Here is a 21396-nt window from a genome sequence, read left to right as displayed (position 1 = left end):
ATTTAATATAGATAGTTAATGTTTACAAATATATTTGAAATAATTTTTATTAAGATAAAATGTTTATATTTTTTCCTAACATGAGTTTTAACTTTTTTATACAAATTGTGTTATTAAATTTAGAATTTTATATTTTATTTTAAAATTTATATTATTAAAAATAGTTTAACTAATGGATTTTTGAGATTTTGATGATTCTAAAGTATTTTGGTACAACTTTTTTATTAAAAAAACAAATTTTAAATCAGATGATTTTGTTTAGTATTTTAACTAAATCACTACTTTTCTAATTCATTCAAAATCATCTACAAACTCACTAAAATCAAATATTCAGAAATACTATATCGAATGTACTACTCTTCTCTTGATCGAAACTAAAGGACAAATAAGTTTATGTTTGCCCATCCAAAATATTTAAATAGAAATCATGAAAAAGAGTATATTTACTGAAAATTAACCAAAAGAACAAAGTGCTATTGTCCGCCTCACCAATTTATGGGAAAACATTTACAAATGAAAAAATAAGACAAAAACCAAACTAAGTAACAAACTTTTAAAATAAACGACCACAGAAAAATTTACATCTAGAACATATAAATCAGGCAATGGCTGTAAATTTAAAATACGACCTCGTGCAGTCTGGACCTTTTTTAAGCTTCTTTGCTGGAGAATAAGATTCCTCATTGATGCTTACACTATTCTTCTGGTGAAAACTGAAAAGACAGCAGCTATAAATTCAACACGTTCGTGTATCTCTTGTCTCTTCTCACTTTTAGGTTCCCTTCATCTGCCATATACATGTCTTTTTCTCACATCAGACCTGTTTTATCAGTATTCAATCGACCTTTTTGCATTTTAGATATAAATATACACATATATATGGTACGACCAGCATGACCGGAGTGCGTATGTGAATATCATATTAGATACAATAGTTGAAGATGTCCCATGAAACAAAAACAGCTAGTACTGATAAGAGAAAAAAATCATACCCAATGGTCTTACATATAAACACCGTATTTGAAGAAAAAATTGACTGTGGAAAAGTTAGCATAAGTAAGAGATCATATAAACGATATATCTATAATCTAGAAAGCTACACTAACGAATTGGTATGAAAGAATAACTACTAAAAGATAAACATGTTGGTTAGAATGTGCCTCAAATCTTGGTGCTTTTGATCTCAACTTCTCTACTTGGTCATAAAGGATGTAGTGCAGGTAGTTACGAAGCAAGAGATTCAGAAGTTTTTCCTGCACCCACAAAATGACACCTCGAATAACCAAAACAAAAGCTGAATCAAGAGTTTCTAGTGTTTATAACAATTATCACAAAACGTATCTGCCCATCGCACCATGACGCAGTGTCGCAGAATGGCCCAAGGACGGACTGAGTACTGCAAATAGAAGTAAAATCGATCAGTTAATTAACTGTTGAGTCGATATAATAGACTGAAAATCAATAATCAATGAATTACTCACCCACTAATCTCAGCAAGATCACCATGCTTCTCATAGCTCAAAGAATCTATATATATAAAAAGGGTTCTCTTGTTTAAGCTGTTGAGGTAACCAATTGCTAGCTGAAAAGCAAGATTTGGCCTAAAGGAGAAAAAGCAAAACACTTTGGAAATATGAAGACATCAAGATTAATAACAAATTATCTCAACGAAACCCCACTGAAATAAAGAAGTAACCTCTTACTTTTTCTAATCAGTCCGGAAAAGAAAGCCGAAGTAGTAATAGATCTCGATCTCAGCAGGCAAATGCTTTAAAGAACATCGGCCAGCCAGCCTCAGCGAGGAGAATCGATGAGTTTGCCATTCTACTGGAAAAAAAGAGTTTCTAGTTTTACCGTTTTATAACTGGATGAGGATTTGTGAGGATGATGTTCAAGGCTTACCTTTTTATAACTGGATCGCCACCGCCTCGAAGAGAGGTAAAATGCATTTAATGAGTAATTATGATTGGAGTGGGGCTAAGGAATAAAGAAGGTCTTCAATGGCGTTGAATCAATGAATCCTGTAACGGTCCTAAGGAGAAGAATCCGAGACAAAACGACACGAACGGAGCTAGCTAAAGAGATTCCTCAAGACGTCTAGAAATTCCATTCAGTCCACCTAATTACAGAAAGAAAAAGACGATGAGAGGAACCCTAGAAATCTGAAGATCACCATGGTTGAAGAAATAGCTCGACAATCATGAGTAACTTTAATTTCATGTTACCAGCCCAACACTCAAAATGCAAATTATCAATTTAGAAACCTAAAATAAAACATAAAGGCCCAATTGTGAATAATAAGTAGAAAACAACGCAAATTAAGGTCCAATGGAAAATAAGTAGAAAGCAACCAACGATTAAATGATACGGTAAGTTTTGCTAACAGGGACAGGTGTTGACACCACATAAAGCGACTTTCTGACGTGGATCTGACGTGGATGCATAGGAGTGAAGCATACATTTTTTTATATATATAGATCTTTTTTTACTATTTTTTTTTACAGAAGGGTATGACATTACAACTTCAGGCTCACTACAGTTTGACTTTAAGGTTATTGAAGCTGCCAAAAATAAGTTTTCGATATGTAACAAACTAGGTCAAGGTGGATTCCGAAAAGTCTACAAGGTATTACCAGTTCACTGAGGTTCTTAATTAGGTGCATTAGAGATTCAAATGAGGTGACGACTGTTTAATTCACTATCTTTTTTAGGGGACACTTCCAAATGGATTACAAGTTGCTGTGAAGAGACTTTCCAAAACATCAGGACAAGGCGAGAAAGAGTTCAAGAATGAAGTCGTTCTTGTGGCAAAGCTTCAGCACAGAAATCTGGTCAAGCTTCTCGGATATTGTTTGAGAGACAAGAGAAGATACTTGTCTACGAGTTGGTGCTTAATAAAAGCCTCGATTACTTCCTGTTTGGTAACTTAAAACCAATTCTTATTAGCCACAATATTTACTCCAATGTTTTTACATTCTATCTATGGATGTGTGGACCCTAGATTGCAGAGCCAGTTGGATTGGACTAGACGGTATAAGATCGTAGGAGTAATTGCTAGAGGGATTCTATATCTCCATCAAGATTTAAGACTCACAATTATACATCGGAACCTCAAAGCTGGTAACATTCTCTTGGACGCTGATATGAACCCCAAAGTTGCAGATTTTGGTATGGTAAGAATATTTGAAATGGACCAAACCGAAGCAAATACGAGAAGAGTAGTCGGAACCTAGTAAGTTTTTATCTTGCCATATATTGAATGTCAGGCTTTATTATGCCTCTATTAACTCAATATAGTATTGTTTCAGTGGTTACATGTCCCCTGAGTATGCGATGTACGGCCAATTCTAAATGAAGTCAGATGTCTGTAGCTTCGGAGTCTTAGTTCTTGAGATTATAAGCGTGAGGAAGAATAGCAGCCTCCTTGAGATGGATGGTAGTTTAGGAAACTTGGTTACATATGTGAGTATAAAAACTTTAAATCTGCAAATTTTTCTTCTCTACTAAACAATCACAAAGATAATTAAGTCTTAAAATGTTGAATAGACTTGGAGGGTATGGAACAATGGATTGCCCCTAGAGCTCGTGGACTCATCCTTTCGAGAGAGTTATCAAAGCAACAAAATAATTAGATGCATCCATATCGCCTTATTATGTGTCCAAGAAGATTCTGAGGATCGCCCAACCATGTCAGCAATCGTCCAAATGCTTACTACTAGCTTGATCTCCCTCGCTGTGCCTCGACCACCTGGATTTTTCTTCCGAAGTAAGAAAGATCAAGCATGTTCATCAGTGGACAAGTCTTCTCTCTGTTCGATTGATCAAGCATCCATTACTTCTTTAGCTCCTCGTTAAGTTTCATAAACCCAAAATCATGGAAATTCCAGTATCTTGCAAATTTTGGATTCACATCAGAATATAGAATGTTACTTTCTTTGAGGTCAATATGCATTAGTGTGTCTAAATTTTCTAATGTACCTGGTACCTTATTTCACTTGGTCTGCAAATAAATGTATACATATTTACTACCGATCCCATCAATGTTTTGATTCGTGTGCAGACTTATCTTGAGACAACCCTGGATGTTGCAATTTTATGGCAGCCCAAAAAAATAGACTAGAGAATCTCGTAGACAAGAGAGACTCACATTTGCAACAAACAAAAATGGGTCCACGAGGAAAAAACACAAAGCAACCAGATCAACCCACTATCGAAGACGATGTAAAGACAAACGCAAAGACTCTTGGCTATTTCACAAGTTTTTTTTTTTTTGTAACTTAATTTCACAAGTTTTATCTAAGGTATTATGTAACCAACTCTCCTATCTTTATTTGGATGCAACAAAGCAAAAAAAAAAAGGAAGATAAGAAGTCATGATCTGCATCACACCTTGAAAAGGAAACTCTAATAAAGGCTTCTTTATAGAATTATATAAACGAGGAAGATAAAAATACCATTACCTATATTTGATTGTCAATTCAGGCCGGTTTAGTAACTTCTTTGATCGTCAATGGAGTATAAAAACGGTGCCTAGCTCTTTTTGGAGGTAGGTAGATTAATTCATCTTTAATCTTGGTTCTTCGATAACAGCCGCCATTTCATCAAGAGTGTGGCCGTTCTGATTCGGAAAAACAAAATTAGTTACTTATAACACGTAAAATCACAGAAGATATGATTATATACAATTTATGAGGTAATTAACATGAAGATTTAGGTTTTATGTTATTGCCACAACCGGTGAAGATTAATAAGATTCCACTTTCACGAAAAAATATACAATGAACTTCTACCATCAATCATTTCAAGAAATGTGTGAATATGATACACTACCTGCTCATAGCTAGCGCTTCATGTTTATCAGATGTTAAGGTTTCAATTCGCCAGTTAGATGTCGTTCACCTAGCATTCACGAGTTCGACAAACAAACACAAACAATGACTACATTAAAATGATAATTTGGAGCAAACTGAGAACACTTAGTATAAACAAGAATTTTAGTGTAACCTTACTTGGAAGTTGGATCGTGAAGTTTAATAATCAAATATCAATGTAGTATTTCACACAATCAGTTTTTTTTTTCTCTATAAAGCATAACATATAATACCTTTATCATCGCTTAGTCACACATTAATGTCTTTTTAACTTCCAAGACTAAGGATGTTGAAATGAACTCAACCTAATAGGGTTACCCTAACCATTTATCAAAATCTTAACCTTAAAACATGACAAAAAAAAAGGTTAAACATAATTAGCTATTGGGCTTCGATGGTTATCCAGGATCCGAAGAACCGAACCGAACCCGATCCAAAAAAGTAGTACCGAACCCGAACCGAAATTGATTAAATATCCGGACGGGTTCAAAATTTTGGTATCTAAAGAACCGAAGCCAAAACCGACCCGAATCGAAACATCTCGGATACCCGAATATAACCGAAATAGATTTATATACCTAAATATATTACTTATTTTTAAATTTAATATATATTAAAAAAATAAAAATATATAGGATACTTTTAAATTGTCTAAAATACTTGAAATATATATAAATAATCAAAAATAAATGTTTAAAATAGCTAAAATATATTCAAAACATCAAGATACTTGAAATATCGATTGATTTTCTATCTAAATATTCAAATCAAACCAATTTATATGACAATTTTAGCTATTTTGACATATATTATACAAATTTATATGTAATAGATTATTTCGTTTTAAAGATTTTGAGAAATTTTAAGCATATAATGAATATTAAAATTTTAAAAATAATTTAAATGGGTTATCCGAACCCGAACCGAACCCGCAAAGATCCAAACCGAACCCGAACCAAAATTTAGAAATACCTGAATGGGACTGAAATCATTAAACCCGAAAACCCGAAACCCGAATAGATCCGAACCGAACCCGAATGGGTACCCGAACGCCTACCCCTAGTTATCCTAGCCATGTAATATATTTTGCTTTACACAATTTTATACTAAATTTAAAGATTATGACAAAATTTATTTTTCCACCGATACAATAAAATCGATTTTTTCCACCCAAACAACAAAATTGAATTGTTTGGCAAAAATAATCTCTTCAACAATAGCGTAAAATATGATTTTCTCGCCCACCAAACTGCAAAAACATGTTTAACTGTTAAAACCATAAAACACATTTTACTGTCAAAACCGTAACTGTCAAAACCGTAAAAATATGTTTTCTTGTCAAAACCATAAAAACAAGTTTTTCTGTCAAAACGGTAAAATAAGTTTTCCCGTTAAAACACTAAAATTTATTTTCTCACCAAAACCGCAAAATAGAGTTTTCCTGCCAAAATCCTAAAATTCAGTTTTCCCTCCAAAAAAAATAAATATATTTTTCTGCCAAAACCGCAAAATCAAGTTTTTTCACTAAAACAGCAAAAAAAGTTTTCATTTAAAACAGAAAAATCCAGGTTTTTCAACAAAGCTGAAAATCAAGGTTTTTCACCAAAACAGCAAAATCGAAATTTTACATCAAAACCGTAAATTTAAAGTTATACATCAAAACCATAAACTGAGGTTTTATTGTGAAAATCACAAAATTGAGTTTTTCCGCCAAAACCCACACAAAACTATTTTTTTCTCCAAAACCACAAAATTGAGTTTTTTTCACCAAAATTGTAAAAATGAGGCTTTCCGTTTGGACCACAAAAACAAATTTCCCGTTAGAATTACAAATTTGAGTTTTCTGATAAAATCGCAAAAATAAGTTTTTCCTTCTAGATAAAAAAAATTCAGTTTTCCATCAAAACGAGAAAATTGAATTTTTCTTTAATTCCGCAATAAAATTATTTTTTTGCCAAAATCGTAAAATTGATTTTTTCGCCAAAACTGAACAACTGAGTTTTTCTGCAAAACCCACAAAAACAAGTGTTCCCGCCAAGGCCACAAAACCGCAATATTGATTTTTTTTGTTTGATTTGCAAAATTGATTTTTAAGTCCAAACTGCAAATGTAAATTTTTCGTAAAAAATGAATAATCTTGTTTTCCAAAAAAGTGAATTATTTTTTAAAAGATTACATTTGATATTTCATAAAAAAACAGACTTTTACATTGATTAATAGATGAATTGAATGTTTTATTTTGATTTATGTATATATGGATTTAACTAATTTTATATTTGTGAAGATATATATTGCTCTAAATTATATGAAATATATTCACATGAAAAAAATAAAGGGTTTATGAGTTAAAAGGGTTTAATCCTCTTTTGCAAATTTTGGTGGGATCTAAAAAGAAGTAGGGTTCCTTTACGGCTGAACTTAAATTAAATGCTGAGAATCAGAGATTAAAACCCCTATTTAACATCCTAAGGTGAAATATTATCAATACCTAACGATTCTAAGAAGTTCATCATGCACAGTGCACACACATATACCAAAAACTGAAAAAGAAATGTTTAAACTAACTTTGATATTATGAACTAGCACCTCCAGTACTTTTGTATATATATTTCAAAAGACTCATAAGAGCATCTGCAAGGCATGTCTTTAAGACAGTATGTGAAGAATAAAAAAATCAGAAAAAGACAAAAATAAGTGAGAGAAACCAGCATTTTCTCGTGTAAGAAACCAGCATGTCTTAACTTTTGAAATACTGTTTTATGACAAATGTCATACTGTCACCATCAACGCTAGCTTAGCCAGTCCTCATCAAAAACCGTTTTGCTCCTCTACACGATAATGTAACCTTCAAGTGAAAATCCTATTTATAATAGTGTATAAAAAAATTACTTGATGTATTAAAAAAAAACCAGTTTTCCTCCTCTATACGATGATGTAAACCTGTAAGTGAAAACCCTATTTATAATAGTGTATAAACACAATTGCTTCTTTTTTTTTTGAAACAAAACAAAATTGCTTAATATATAAAAAAAAAACAAGAAAAATGATAGAGCAAAAAACTATACTTACTCCTGCTATCAGTAACAAGGTGCATTTGCCAAATTACAGCTTCAAGGACTCTTTCTCTCAACTTTTTAAGTCATTTGCTTATTCTCAATATCCGGAAGATCACCAATTCATGAAATCGTCTTTTCCAAATGAAAATCAATCTCACTTCTTTGATCCTCATTTAAATCATTATGAATGAACTTCCACAGCTTCTTCTATAGCGATATTATAAACCTTTTGCACAATAAGGCCAGGGTGCTCCTTACGGTTTGGAATTTAATTTGCTTATTCTCTGGCACGAAATGCACAATGCAACTGTGCTTTACTGAGTCAGCAAACACATCATCATAATGGAAACTGTAAAAGAGATCCCTTGCATCTCTGGATTCAGTATTACTAACCACTGCACTTCAGTTTTCACATATCCTTCTTTTCCTGTGTACATAAATGTCCTGTCCAAAATGTAGTTTGACTATGATAGGCAACCACTGAAACTTTCAAATTATAAAAATAAACGACACAAATACTTCACTTAATTTTATTAAGATTGAAGGTTCAAGAGATTTTCCACACTTTAGGGTCGGAATGCTGCCAAGATATCAGTATCCTTGGTTTCATATTCAGGAGTATAATAAGTTTGTGAGAGTTGGTGAGTTAGGTGAATGGAAAACTCTCTTAAAGATAAGAAAATTTTGACAGTTTTTAGGCTGTGTAAAACAAAAACATTGGTGTTCATCGGAATATTTGGATAAGGGGTTGGGGTTTTTTCAATCACATGTTTGGTTAGTGTCAATCTTGTTTTTTCGAAGACAGAAAAGGAAGGAACAACAAATGGGCTGATTTTGTGGTTTGAAGATGAGATATTACACCCAAACTTTTTTTTTCAGATTCAATCAACACGTTTGAGGTTGAAATGAAAAACTTTATTATATCTCAGCATGCAGATAAGCTAAAAGCAAACTTCAAATTACGAAATAAAGTCCATAAAATAAAAGATAAGAACATAGATATTGGATAAGCCATTGATTCTGATTCGTCTTGTTTATGGTTTTTCTGGGGTGACACGTTGATCAGAAAGGGCCTTCTCTGATCTCCCACTGTTGCACGGATTTGCATCAGTCTGGTTAACTTCTGCCTCTGGGGAAATAAATTTTCGAGGGGTATACATCTTCTTCCTATGCAGTCTTCTCTTCTTGTTCGACGGCTCGTTTATTGCATCATTGCTCTTCTTTGGACTCGCTTTCAACCCCTCTGGACTTGTTACATCATTGTCCGTTGCATCACTATCCGTTGCATCACTGTCCATTGAATCATCCTCATCAAATGGTTCAAATGGCCGAGGTCTTATGAGAAGAGCTTTGTAGGGGACTTTTCTCTCAACTTTGTTTGCTTCATCATCTGTTGAACTCTCTCCAGATAGCTCAGCTGACAGAGATCTTCTGCGAAGTGTTGTCCTTGGAAGCTTATATTTATCACTCATTGATCTTGGAGTACTGAAATATCAAAAATAATGAACTATAAGATAAAAAGAGGGATAAAGATTGTTAATAAAAACACAGAAGTGTCTTTGGAGGACTCTAGAGGCTTACAATTTATATAAAATCTTGTTATACTTTCATTGATGTCTCTTGTTTAATCAGTGTTCGGTGTGTAATTAGAGAGTGAGCGAACAAGGTGGTGAGTTATTTGAAAGACGTTTTGTTAAACAATCTGGTCGGAGATTACAAGAGAGTTTTGGTAATGTTAAGATAAAAGAAAATGTTTCTGGCTAGAATAAAGGATTAAAGATGATAAACCATATTTCTAGCCGTTCTAGTCTTGTCTGGCTTCTGAATGTCTTTTCTTCTTGTGCTTTCCTTTTTCCTTTATACTCGGCGCTTCTAAGCCCTCACTTTGCGCTGACCTAATCCGGTTGGGCCGAATGTAGTGGGCCGGATTGTGTAGGGCCGAGTTCTCCCTGATTTGCATGTTCAAATTAGGCCAAAAATTGCATTTGAAGAGCTTTGTTGAGGGATGTAATCTCTCTCCAACATCTCTTTGAAAATTATTAACGATTTTATATTTTAATATTTATCTAAAATGATCTAAAATAGCTATGAAAATATATTTCTAGATTTTCAAAATTATTACTAAAACACACAATTTTACAGTAAACTAATACAGTATTAACTCTATATATGTTTGATAAAATTTGCTGGATATGATTTTTTCCATAATTGTTTTATTTGAAGATAGCTAAACAAGTAAGATATTACGTATCTTGTTATTTCAGATACATTTCAATGTAAATTCATAATTTTAGATTTTACATAAAGAAAACTTCCTTTTGTTCTAATAACTAAAAAAGAAAAATATATTTCCAAAAATTGTCAAATTTTATATTTCCCTTTGATGCTTATGTGAGACTATGACTAGATAATTTTTACTTACACTGTATGTAGCCTAAACGAATAAGTTTCAGCCATCCTTAAGATATTTTAATTAAATTTGAGTTGTTTTTTTCTTAACTTGTAAATTAAATATTACAAATAATATCAATGCTTCAAGGCTAGACACATAGTTTCTGTTGAACTGGACATAGGGCTGGGCAAAAAACCTAAATCCGAAGAAACGAACCGAATCTGATCCGAAAAAGTAATATCGAACCTGAACTGAAATTGATTAATTATCCGACCGGGTTCAAAATTTTGGTATCCAAAAAACCGAAACCAAACCTGACCCTAACCGAAGTATTTCGGGTATTCGAATTTATTCGAAATAGATTTTTATATCTAAATATATTAATTATTTTTAGATTTTGTGTATATTAAAAATATTAAAAATATATAAGATATTTTTAAGTTGTCTAAAATACTTGAAAATATATACAAATAGTCAAAAGTAAATGTCTAAAATAGCTAAAATATACTCAAAACACCAAAAATATTTGAAATAACTACTGATTCTCTAGCAAAATATTCAAACCAAACTAATTTATATGCTAAGTTTAAGTATTCTAACATATGTTATTCCAATTTATATGTAATATCTTATTTTATTTTCAGAATTTGAGAAATTTAAACAATATATTGAATTTTAAAATTTTAAAAATCATTTAAATGGGTTATCTGAATCAAACCCGAACCGAAATTTAGAAATACCCGAATGTGGCTGAAATTTTTAACTCCGAAAACCCAAAACCCGAATAAACCCGAACCGAACCCGAATGGATACCCGAACGCCCACCTCTAACTGGACATGTGTATATATCATGGGCCTGTGTATGTCACTTGAGACATATGTAATTTGATTTTGTGTATGTCACTCAGACTGGCCCATATATTGTTTTTCCAACAGAGATTCCTTTTATTACATTCTCCATTTTATGTTTGCAAGCTTCAGGTATTTTTTGTATTTGTTTTTGAAAAATAATTTTGTTGAACAATCAACCTGTGCTATTTCAATTCCTAGGGAGAATTTTATTGGAAACTGCAAATCATTATAGTGCAATTAACTAGTGCATGCGTGCAGGGGCGAATCTCGTGAAAATAAGTGTAATTGTTCAGAGAATTTTTATGTTGCCCCTTATGATGTGGTCTTATGCCTTGCTGCCCTGGATGAAAATAGATTCTAGAACCGCCCCTACATGTGTGATCATCCAGGTACAATATGCTTAAAATTAGGAGGTTTTAAGTGTCAATATGTAGTTTGATTATGAAAAGGCAAACACTGAAACTTTTAAAGTTAAAAAAAACGACACAGATACTTCAATTGATTTTATTAAGATTGAAGGTTCAAGAGATTTTCCACTCTTTAGGGTTCGTGAGAGTTGGTGAGTTAGGAGAACTGAAAACTTTCTTAAAGATAAGAAAATTTTGACAGTTTTTAGGTTGTGTAAAACAAAAACATTGGTGTTGATCGGAAGATTTGGATAGGGGTTGGGGTTTTTTCAATCACATGTTTGGTTATATCTTTAATATTTTTCAGATTCAATCAAGACGTTTGAGGTTGAAATGAAAAACTTTATTATATCTCAGCATGTAGATAACTTAAAAGCAAAATTCAAATTCCGAAATAAAGTCCATAAAATAAAAGATAAGAACATAGATATTGGATAAGCCATTGTTTCTGATTCGTCTTGGTTATGGTTCTTCTGGGGCGACATGTTAATCAGAATGGCTCTCCTTTGATCCCCCACTGTTGCACGGCTTTGCATCAGTCTGGTTAACTTCTGCCTCTGGGGAAATAAATCTTCGAGGGGTATACATCTTCCTCCTATGCAGTCTTCTCTTCTTGTTCGGCGGCTCGTTTACTGCATCATTGTTCTTCTTTGGACTCACTTTTAACTCCTCTTGACTTGTTGCGTCACTGTCCGTTGAATCATCCTCATCAGATGGTTCTCGTGCCCTAACTCTCATGCGAGGAGCTTTGGGAGATTCTCTCGCAACTTCGTTCTCTTCGTTGTCCGTTGCTTCACTGTCCGTTGCTTCACTCTCCGTTGCTTCACTGTCCAGTGCTTCACTGTCCGTTGCTTCATTGTCCGTTGCTTCACTGTCTGTTGCTTCGGTGTCCGTTGCTTCACTGTCCGTTGAATCATCCTCATCAAATGGGTTAAATGGCCGAGGTCTCATGAGAGCAACATTGAAGGGGACTTTTCTCTCAACTTCGTTTGTTTCATCATCTGTTGAACTCTCTCCAGATGGTTCAGGTGACGGAGATCTTCTGCGAACTGTTTTCCTTGGAGGCATATATTTACCCCTCATTGATCTTGGAGTATTGAAATAACAAAAGAATGAACTATAAGAGAAAAAGAGGGATAAAGATTGTTAATGAGAGCACAGAAGTGTCTTTGGAGGACTCTAGAGGTTTAAAATTTATACACAATCTTGTTATCCTTTCATTGATGCCTCTCTGAAAATTATTTACATTTTGGATTTTAATATTTATCTAAAAAGGTCTAAAATAGCTATGAAAATATATTTCTAGAATATTTTCAAAATTCTTACTGAAAACCAAAATTTACAATACACTAATATAGTATTGAATTTTAAAAAATAGAAAATAAAATTTCTATATAGGTTTGATAAAATTTGCTGGATAAGATTTTTTCCATAATTGTTTTATTTGAAGGTAATTAGCCAACTAAGAGATTCTGTTTATTTTTATTTCAGATACATTTCAATGTAACTTCATATTTTTAGATTTTCTTTTAAGAAAACTTCCTTTTGTTCTTATAATTAAAAAAGAAAAAAATATTTCCAAAAGTTGTCAAATATTATATTTCCCTTTGATGCTTATGTGAGATTAGGACTAGATAATTCTACCTACATTGTATGTAGCCTTAACGAATAAGTTTCAGCCATCCTTAAGATATTTTACTTAAATTTAAAATGTTTTTTTAACTTGTAAATTAAATATTACAAATAATATAGGGTTAATATATATGCTTCTTCAAGGCTAGACGAATAGTTTCTGTTGACCTGGACACGTATACATTATGGGCTTGTGTATGTCACTTGAGACATGTGTATTTTGGTTGTGTATGTGTCACTTGACTGGCCCATATATTGTTTTTCAAACTGAAATTCTTTTTATTACATCGTCGAGTTTATGCTTTCATTTTTCAGGTGTTTTGTTATTTGTTTTTTAGAAAATATTTTTTTTGAACAATCAAAACCTGTGTTGAGACTTGGCTATGTCAATTCCTAGGGATATTTTTTTGGTAACTTCAACTCATTGTAATGCAATTAACTAATGCATGTGTGATAATCAGGTACAGAATGCTTACAATTGGGGGTTTTAAAATGTCAAATGAAATGTATAACGAGAAGGATAAAATTGTATAACTTAAGAATTTAGACTAATAGTGTCTTAGATAAACTATGATATCTCAACATTATCAATTTATAAAGTCTTACTTTATGATGTCAAAAAAAGAAGAAAATTTTCTGTATATACTACTAATCACATATCCACAAACAACCTTATTTTTAAGATTTGGTAAACCTTAAACGGGAGGTTTGAGAGTGGTTTCCTCCAATAGTGAAACCTTAATTCTTACTTCAAAAATATTTTTTATTTGTATTATAATCTTTAAGATTGATCAAAGTTAATAAAATTACAAAAATTTATAAAAAAAATAAAATATATATTAAAAATTAAAAAATTATTAAAGTTATTTTATAATAACAGAAATTATAAATAACAAATTAAATCATAAATTATAAGTGAAATACTAAATTAATCAATATAATTATTTTGTAATGTTCTAATATAAAATCAATGAATTAATTTTAAAATAATATTAATTTATTGATTAATTATATGAAGGTCCCGAGCTTAAATTTATTGAATCTAACATTTTTATATGTTACACTAGGGTAGGCCTGCCCTTCGGACAAGTAAACAAATGAACAAATAATATAAATATATTTAAAATATTTTTATTCTCAACTGAAATTAAATAAATTTTCATGTTTTTATTAAAAAAATTTATCAATTTATTGAACTATTTATTTTAAAAATTGTAAGCTTATTTAATTGTTAAAGGATTTATATTATTTTGCTTTCTTTTAACTATAGTTTTAGTTTAACTATAGATGATTCATGTTTTTGTATTTTTATTTTCTGTTCTATGTTTTAACTTTTAACAAAACAATACTAAAGATTATAGCTTTGGTCACTGAATGACCAAAAAAAACGTTGGTCTTGTACCTAATAGGTTGTTTCTTAATAAAGTAAATTATCTCTAAAGTTCTATATTGCGTGCATGTTTATTATTTTTATCTCTCTCTAAAGCTTGTGTTGTTTTCATGTTTATCATGTTAATCTCTCTTCCGTGTTGTATTCGAACCCAACGTCTTTTTAAGACATATGCATGGCGAAAAACACAAAGCTCATCACCATTGAACACCAAGAGGCTATTTTAAAACCCACGTCATGGGTTTGTACTTTTAAAATCTACATCATGGGTTTGTACTTTAAAAGCCCAGATTGGCATTGGGCCCAAGATACACAGTTGTTTCCTCAATTTTATTGCTTTCAAATTTATCTTCTGTATCTTTGGTTGGAACTTGGAAGCTAGGAAGATGGACAGATGCATGTATTGCTATTGTGCACTAGTCAGTTGATATGCATCTAAATATCTAATACAGAGTTTTAAAGTTTAATATTGGGCAAGTCAACGACTACCATGTGAAATCAACCTTCCATTAAGAGTGTTTATTGGTTCTGAAGCAATGAAGGGTAGAAATGTGAAATTACTCTTTTGTCCTCTATAAACTCTTCAGTTGTTACTTGTTAGGTAAGGAAGTAAAAACGGTGGTGTCTTTTTCACTCAAAGTCTTCCCGCCTAACAGAACAATTCATCAAACTACATGTCACTCGTTTAGTTGACCTTGACTTGCATGACATTGTATTATTTTGCAGAAACAAAAATCATTGACTCTTGACTGGCTGGCTGGTTTCATACTCATTCATTAGTACTCACCACTCAAACAAAGAAACAAAAAAAAAAAGCAGAGAGGAAAAGAGGAGAGGTTGGATAATGTCTGCTTATACTTCATTAAACTATACCTACCTTCTCACTTTCTTCATTGCAATCTTGAGAGTTTCTGCGCAACTACAAGACCCAACTTACGCCGGCCATAGTTGCAGCGACAGGATATCAACAAACAACGTTTACTTATCCAATCTCAAAAGTCTTTTGACCTCTTTTTCAAACAGCCATGCTTCCTTATTCTCCGAGGGATTTAATTTTCTCGCAAAGGGTCAAGACAACGGTACAGTATTCGGAATATTTCTCTGCAGAGGTGATCTCTCGCCAGACGTTTGCCGTGAGTGCGTCTTGTTTGCTTCTAGTAACACTCAGAGTCGATGTCTACGAGGGAAAGAATTATTGATTCAGTATGATGAGTGCATGCTTGGATACTCAGACCGGAATATTTTCATGGATGGTATAAGAACATGGTCTACCCCTACAATAATCACTTGGAACAATCAGAGTGTCCGACCAGACCGGTTCAAGGATGCAATGTTTTCTCTGATGAACAAGTCTTCAATGGAAGCGGCTGATAGCAAGGAAAAGAGATTTGCGGTTAACAAATCGAGATTTACTTTGTCTCAGACGCTTTATGCATTTGTCCAGTGTATTCCTGATCTTTCACCTGAAGGTTGCTTAAACTGTCTGCAACAATCCATGATGGAGTTTAATTTCAGCAGAGTTGGAGGGAGAGTTGTTTTCCCGAGTTGTAACTCAAGGTACGAGATTTACCCTTTTTACAATGAATCCTTGGTGGCAACTCCCTCTCCATCGCTTCCGGTTACAGCTACTCCGTCGCCTCCTGGTAAACAGCTCTATGTGTCTTTTTCTTTCATTTAATTTGGGTTGAGACATGTGTGATGGACAAAGCGTAATGAAACATTCATCTTGACCCAAAATTTTAAAGAGATAACGTACATGGATCTTATGGCCTTCAAATTGTAAAATAAAATAAAATTATTAATATCTAGTCAAAAAGTTTTATAGCCCCATAAATCTCAGGATAAGCCTTGCATTCAAGATTTGAGAATCATGTGTCATCATGTCTGATATAACACTTTGGCAGGAAAAGTAAAAAACTCACTGGTGATAATCTTAGCAACTTGTGTGCCGGTCTCTGTCTTTGTTCTTTTTCTTGTGGCTGTTTCAAGCTACCAAGTAACAAAGAAAGTGAAGAAAACTGATAATACTACAGCTGCAGATGATGGTAACAATTCAAATAACTATGTGTGTACTGCTTAAAGTTGTATGAAGCTGGATCCTTTAATTTTTTCATATTTTTACAGAAGGAGATGACATTACAACTGCTGGATCACTGCAGTTTGATTTTAAGGTTATTGAAGCGGCCACAGATAAGTTTTCCATATGTAACAAACTAGGTGAAGGTGGATTTGGAAAAGTCTACAAGGTATTACCAATCCATGCTTCTTAATTAGGTGCATAAGAGATTCAAATGAGGTGACGACTCTGTTTTATTCACTATCTTTTTTTAGGGGACACTTCCTAATGGATTACGAGTGGCTGTAAAGAGACTTTCCAAAACATCAGGACAAGGCGAGAAAGAGTTCAAGAATGAGGTTGTTCTTGTGGCAAAGCTTCAGCACAGAAATCTTGTCAAGCTTCTCGGATACTGTTTTGAGAGAGAAGAGAAGATACTTGTCTATGAGTTTGTGCCTAACAAAAGCCTTGATTACTTCCTGTTTGGTAACTTAAACCAATTATAATTATCCACAATATTTTTCATTTTCGAGCCAATGTTTTTAAATTCTGTCTATGGATGTGTAGACTCTAGAATGCAGAGCCAGCTGGATTGGAGTAGACGGTATAAGATCATAGGAGGAATTGCTAGAGGGATTCTATATCTTCATCAAGATTCAAGACTCACAATTATACATCGGGATCTCAAAGCTGGTAATATCCTCTTGGACGCTGATATGAACCCCAAAGTTGCAGATTTTGGTATGGCAAGAATATTCGAAATGGACCAAACCGAAGCAAATACGAGAAGAGTAGTCGGAACCTAGTAAATTTTTCTCTTGCCATATATTGAATGTCAGGCTTTATTATGCCTCTATTAACTCAATATAGTATGGTTTCAGTGGTTACATGTCCCCTGAGTATGCGATGTACGGGCAATTCTCAATGAAGTCAGATGTCTATAGCTTCGGAGTCTTAGTTCTTGAGATTATAAGCGGGAGGAAGAACAGCAGCCTCCATGAGATGGATGGTAGTTTAGGAAACTTGGTTACATATGTGAGTATAAAAACTTTAAATCTGCAAATTTTTCTTCTCTACTAAACAATCACAAAGATAATTAAGTCTTAATATGTTGAATAGACTTGGAGGGTATGGAACAATGGATTGCCCCTAGAGCTTGTGGACTCATCCTTTCGAGAGAGTTATCAAAGCAACGAAATAATTAGATGCATCCATATCGCCTTATTATGCGTCCAAGAAGATACTGAGGATCGCCCAACCATGTTAGCAATCGTCCAAATGCTTACTACTAGCTCGATCTCCCTCGCTGTGCCTCGACCACCTGGATTTTTCTTCCGAAGTAAGAAAGATCAAGCATGTTCATCAGTGGACAAGTCTTCTCTCTTCTCGATTGATCAAGCATCCATTACTTCTTTAGCTCCTCGTTAAGTTTCATAAACCCAAAATCTTGGAAATTCCAGTATCTTGCAAATTTTGGATTCACATCAGAAATTACATCACTGTCCGTTGATGTAACAAACACAAACAATGACTACTTTAAAATGATAATTTGGAGCAAACTGAGAACACTTAGTATAAACAAGAATTTTAGTGTAACCTTACTTGGAAGTTGGATCGTGAAGTTTAATAATCAAATATCAATGTAGTATTTCACACAATCAGTTTTTTTTTTCTCTCTATAAAGCATAACATATAATACCTTTATCATCGATTAGTCACACATTAATGTCTTTTTAACTTCCAAGACTAAGGGTCTGACTGGTTCAAACGCAGCGGTTGAGGTTGCGGTTGCGGGAGTTTGTGGATGCGGACGGTTGCGGTTTCTAGCGGTTTTAAGAGATTTGTACGACTGGTACTGCGGTTAAAAATTGGTGCGTTTGCCGGTGACTTATGACTGGTTAACTACCAAATGCGGTAACAGTCAAATAATAAATTAACAATATTAACATTTAATATAATTATAAAAATATCAAAAATTATAAAATTATAATTAATATAAAATTTATATTTAGAAAGTTATAATTTTAATTTTTGAAAATTTATTGAAATTGTTTTTATTATAAAATTTTATAATATTAATTAAAATATAATAGATATATTTTAATATATTCATAATTTCAATTTTAAATTTTTTATTAAATATTTTTACTTTTGTATATATATTGTTTTAAAAAAAAGAAATTTTTTTTATCCTCCCGCAACCGTCCGCAACCGCAAACGCTAGCTGGAGCCAGCTTTTGAATTTATGAGATTCAGAGCGGTTTGAAGCGGTTTAGAGCGATTTGAGTGATTGTTGCAAACCGCCAACAACCGCTACCAACCGCAAAAGCTGTGTTTGCGGGTGGTAGCGGGAAAACCAGTCGCCCCCTAAAGATGTTAAAATGAGCTCAACCTAATAGGGTTACCCTAACCATTTATCAAAATCTTAACCTTAAAACATGACAAAAAGGGTTAACATAATTAGCTATTGGGATTAGATGGCTATCCTAGCCATGTAATATATTTTGCTTTACACAATTTTATACTAAATTTGAAGATTATCACAAAATTTATTTTTCCACCAAAACAGTAAAATCGATTTTTTCCACCCAAACAGCAAAATTGAATTGTTTGGCAAAAATAATCTCTTCAACCAATAACGTAAAATGGTTTTTTGGCCCACCAAAACCGCAAAAACATGTTTAACTGTCAAAACCGTAAAACATATTTTACTGTCAAAACTGTAACTGTCAAAACCGTAAAAACATGTTTTTCTGTCAAAACCATAAAAACAAGTTTTCTCTCAAAACCGTAAATAAGTTTTTCCCGTTAAAACACTAAAATTAATTTTCCCACCAAAACCGCAAAATAGAGTTTTCTTGCCAAAATCGTAAAATTGAGCTTTCCCACCAAAACCGCAAAATTAAGTTTTTCCACTAAAACAACAAAAAAAAAATTCCGTTAAAACTGAAAAATCCAGGCTTTTCAACAAAGCTGAAATCAAGGTTTTCCAACAAAACCGTAAAATCAAAATTTTCTATCAAAACCGTAAATTTAAAGTTATCCTTCAAAACCATAAACTGAGGTTTTATTGTGAAAATCACAAAATTGAGTTTCCCGCCAAAACCCACACAAAACAATTTTTTTTCTCGAAAACCACAAAATTGAGTTTTCCCACCAAAATTGTAAAAGTGAGGTTTTCCGTTTGGACCACAAAAACAAGTTTCCCATTAGAATTGCAAAATTGAGTTTTCCGACAAAATGGCAAAAATGAGTTTTTCCTTCTAGAAAAAAAATTCAGTTTTCCATCAAAACCAGAAAATTGAATTTTTTGTTAATTCCGCAATAAAATTATTTTTTTGCCAAAATCTTAAAATTGATTTTTGAGCCAAAACTGAACAACTGAGTTTTTCTGCAAAACCCAGAAAAACAAGTGTTCCCACCAAGGCCACAAAACCCTAATATTGATTTTTTTGTTTGATTTGCAAAATTGGTTTTTTAAGTCCAAACTGCAAAATATAAAATTCCCGTAAAAACGTATAATCTTGTTTTCCAAAAAAGTGAATTATCTTTTAAAAGATTACATTTGATATTTCATAAAAAAAAATAGAATTTTACATTGATTAATAGATGAATTGAATATTTTATTTTGATTTATGTATATATGGATTTAACTAATTTTATATTTGTGACGATATATATATATATATTGCTGTAAATTATATGAAATATATTCACATGAAAAAAATAAAGGGTTAATGAGTTAACTCTTTTGCAAATTTTGGTGGGCTCTAAAAAGGAGTAGGGTTCACTTATGGCTAACTTAAATTAAATGCTGAGAATCTGAGATTAAAACCCCTATTTAACATCCTAAGGGTGAATTATTATCAATACCTAACGATTCTAAGAAGTTCATCATGCACACACATATACCAAAAACTGAAAAAGAAGTGTTTAAACTACCTTGATATTATGAACTAGCACCTCCAGTACTTTGGTGTATATATATTGCAAAAGACTCATAAGAGCATCCGCAATGCATGTCTCTAAGACAGTATGTGAAGAATAAAAAAATCAGAAAAAGACAAAAATTAGTGAGAGAAACCAGCATTTTCTCGTGTAAGAGCTGTTCTTAACTTTTGAAATACTGTTTTATGACAAATGTCATACTGTCACCATCAACGCTAGCTTAGCCAGTCCTCATAAAAACCGTTTTGCTCCTCTACACAATGATATAACATGCAAGTGAAAACCCTACTTATAATAATGTATAAACAAAATTACTTGATGTATTCAAAAAAACAGTTTTGCTCCTCTACACGATGATGTAACCTGCAAGTGAAAACCCTATTTATAATAGTGTATTAACCACAATTGCTTTTTTTTTGAAACAAAACAAAATTGCTTAATATATTAAAAAAAAGAACAAGAAAAATAATAGAGCAAAAAGCTTACATTCCATGATACTTACTCCTGCCATCAGAAACAAGGTGCATTTGCCACATTACAGCTTCTAGGACTCTTTTTTAAGTCATTTGCTTATTCTCAATATCCGGAAGATCACAAATTCATGAAATCGTCTTTTCCACAAGAAAATAAATCTCACTTCTTTGATCCTCATTTAAATCATTATGAATGATCTTCCACAGCTTCTTCTAAAGCGATATTATAAACCTTTTGCACAATAAGGCCAGGGTGCTCTTTACGGTTTGGAATTTGCTTATTCTCTGGCACGAAATGCACAATGCAACTGTGCTTCAC

The 21396-nt window shown here is 32.7% G+C and overlaps 1 protein-coding gene and 1 long non-coding RNA gene across 6 annotated transcripts; one reads left to right on the top strand and one right to left on the bottom strand.

Annotated features, from left to right (window-relative positions):
• Window positions 1-419: 419 nt before the first annotated feature.
• On the bottom strand, window positions 420-15448 carry LOC103861366. 5 transcript variants are annotated; one of them, XR_631531.3, is made up of 5 exons: window positions 9509-15448; window positions 1903-9412; window positions 1704-1827; window positions 1482-1601; window positions 422-1396 (listed from the first exon to the last, which is right to left on the bottom strand). It is a non-coding gene; the product is annotated as an uncharacterized LOC103861366 (long non-coding RNA). The 5 variants fall into 5 exon arrangements; XR_004456441.1 differs by having other exon boundaries at window positions 1704-1824; XR_631529.3 differs by having other exon boundaries at window positions 420-1396; window positions 1482-1827.
• On the top strand, window positions 15445-20375 carry LOC103861363 (cysteine-rich receptor-like protein kinase 5). Its single transcript, XM_009139069.3, has 8 exons — window positions 15445-16243; window positions 16505-16645; window positions 16725-16846; window positions 16932-17142; window positions 17224-17461; window positions 17538-17691; window positions 17776-18408; window positions 19030-20375. The coding sequence occupies exons 1-7, from the start codon at window positions 15445-15447 to the stop codon at window positions 18082-18084; spliced, it is 1974 nt and encodes a 657-aa protein (XP_009137317.1). The 3' UTR covers window positions 18085-18408; window positions 19030-20375.
• The last annotated feature ends 1021 nt before the right edge of the window (window positions 20376-21396 follow it).

The sequence above is a fragment of the Brassica rapa genome, chromosome A03 (genome assembly GCF_000309985.2).
Source record: "Brassica rapa cultivar Chiifu-401-42 chromosome A03, CAAS_Brap_v3.01, whole genome shotgun sequence".
NCBI classification, from domain to species: Eukaryota; Viridiplantae; Streptophyta; class Magnoliopsida; order Brassicales; family Brassicaceae; genus Brassica; species Brassica rapa.
The sequence above is the reverse complement of the archived record's forward strand: the minus strand, read 5'-3'. Positions and strand labels throughout refer to the sequence as shown.

Coding starts and splice junctions, on each gene's coding strand:
- LOC103861363 (XM_009139069.3), top strand. CDS start 15,445: ATGTCTGCTTATACTTCATTAAACTATACCTACCTTCTCACTTTCTTC. Junction 16,646..16,724: donor TACTACAGCTGCAGATGATG/GTAACAATTCAA, acceptor ATATTTTTACAG/AAGGAGATGACATTACAACT. Junction 17,143..17,223: donor CCTTGATTACTTCCTGTTTG/GTAACTTAAACC, acceptor ATGGATGTGTAG/ACTCTAGAATGCAGAGCCAG.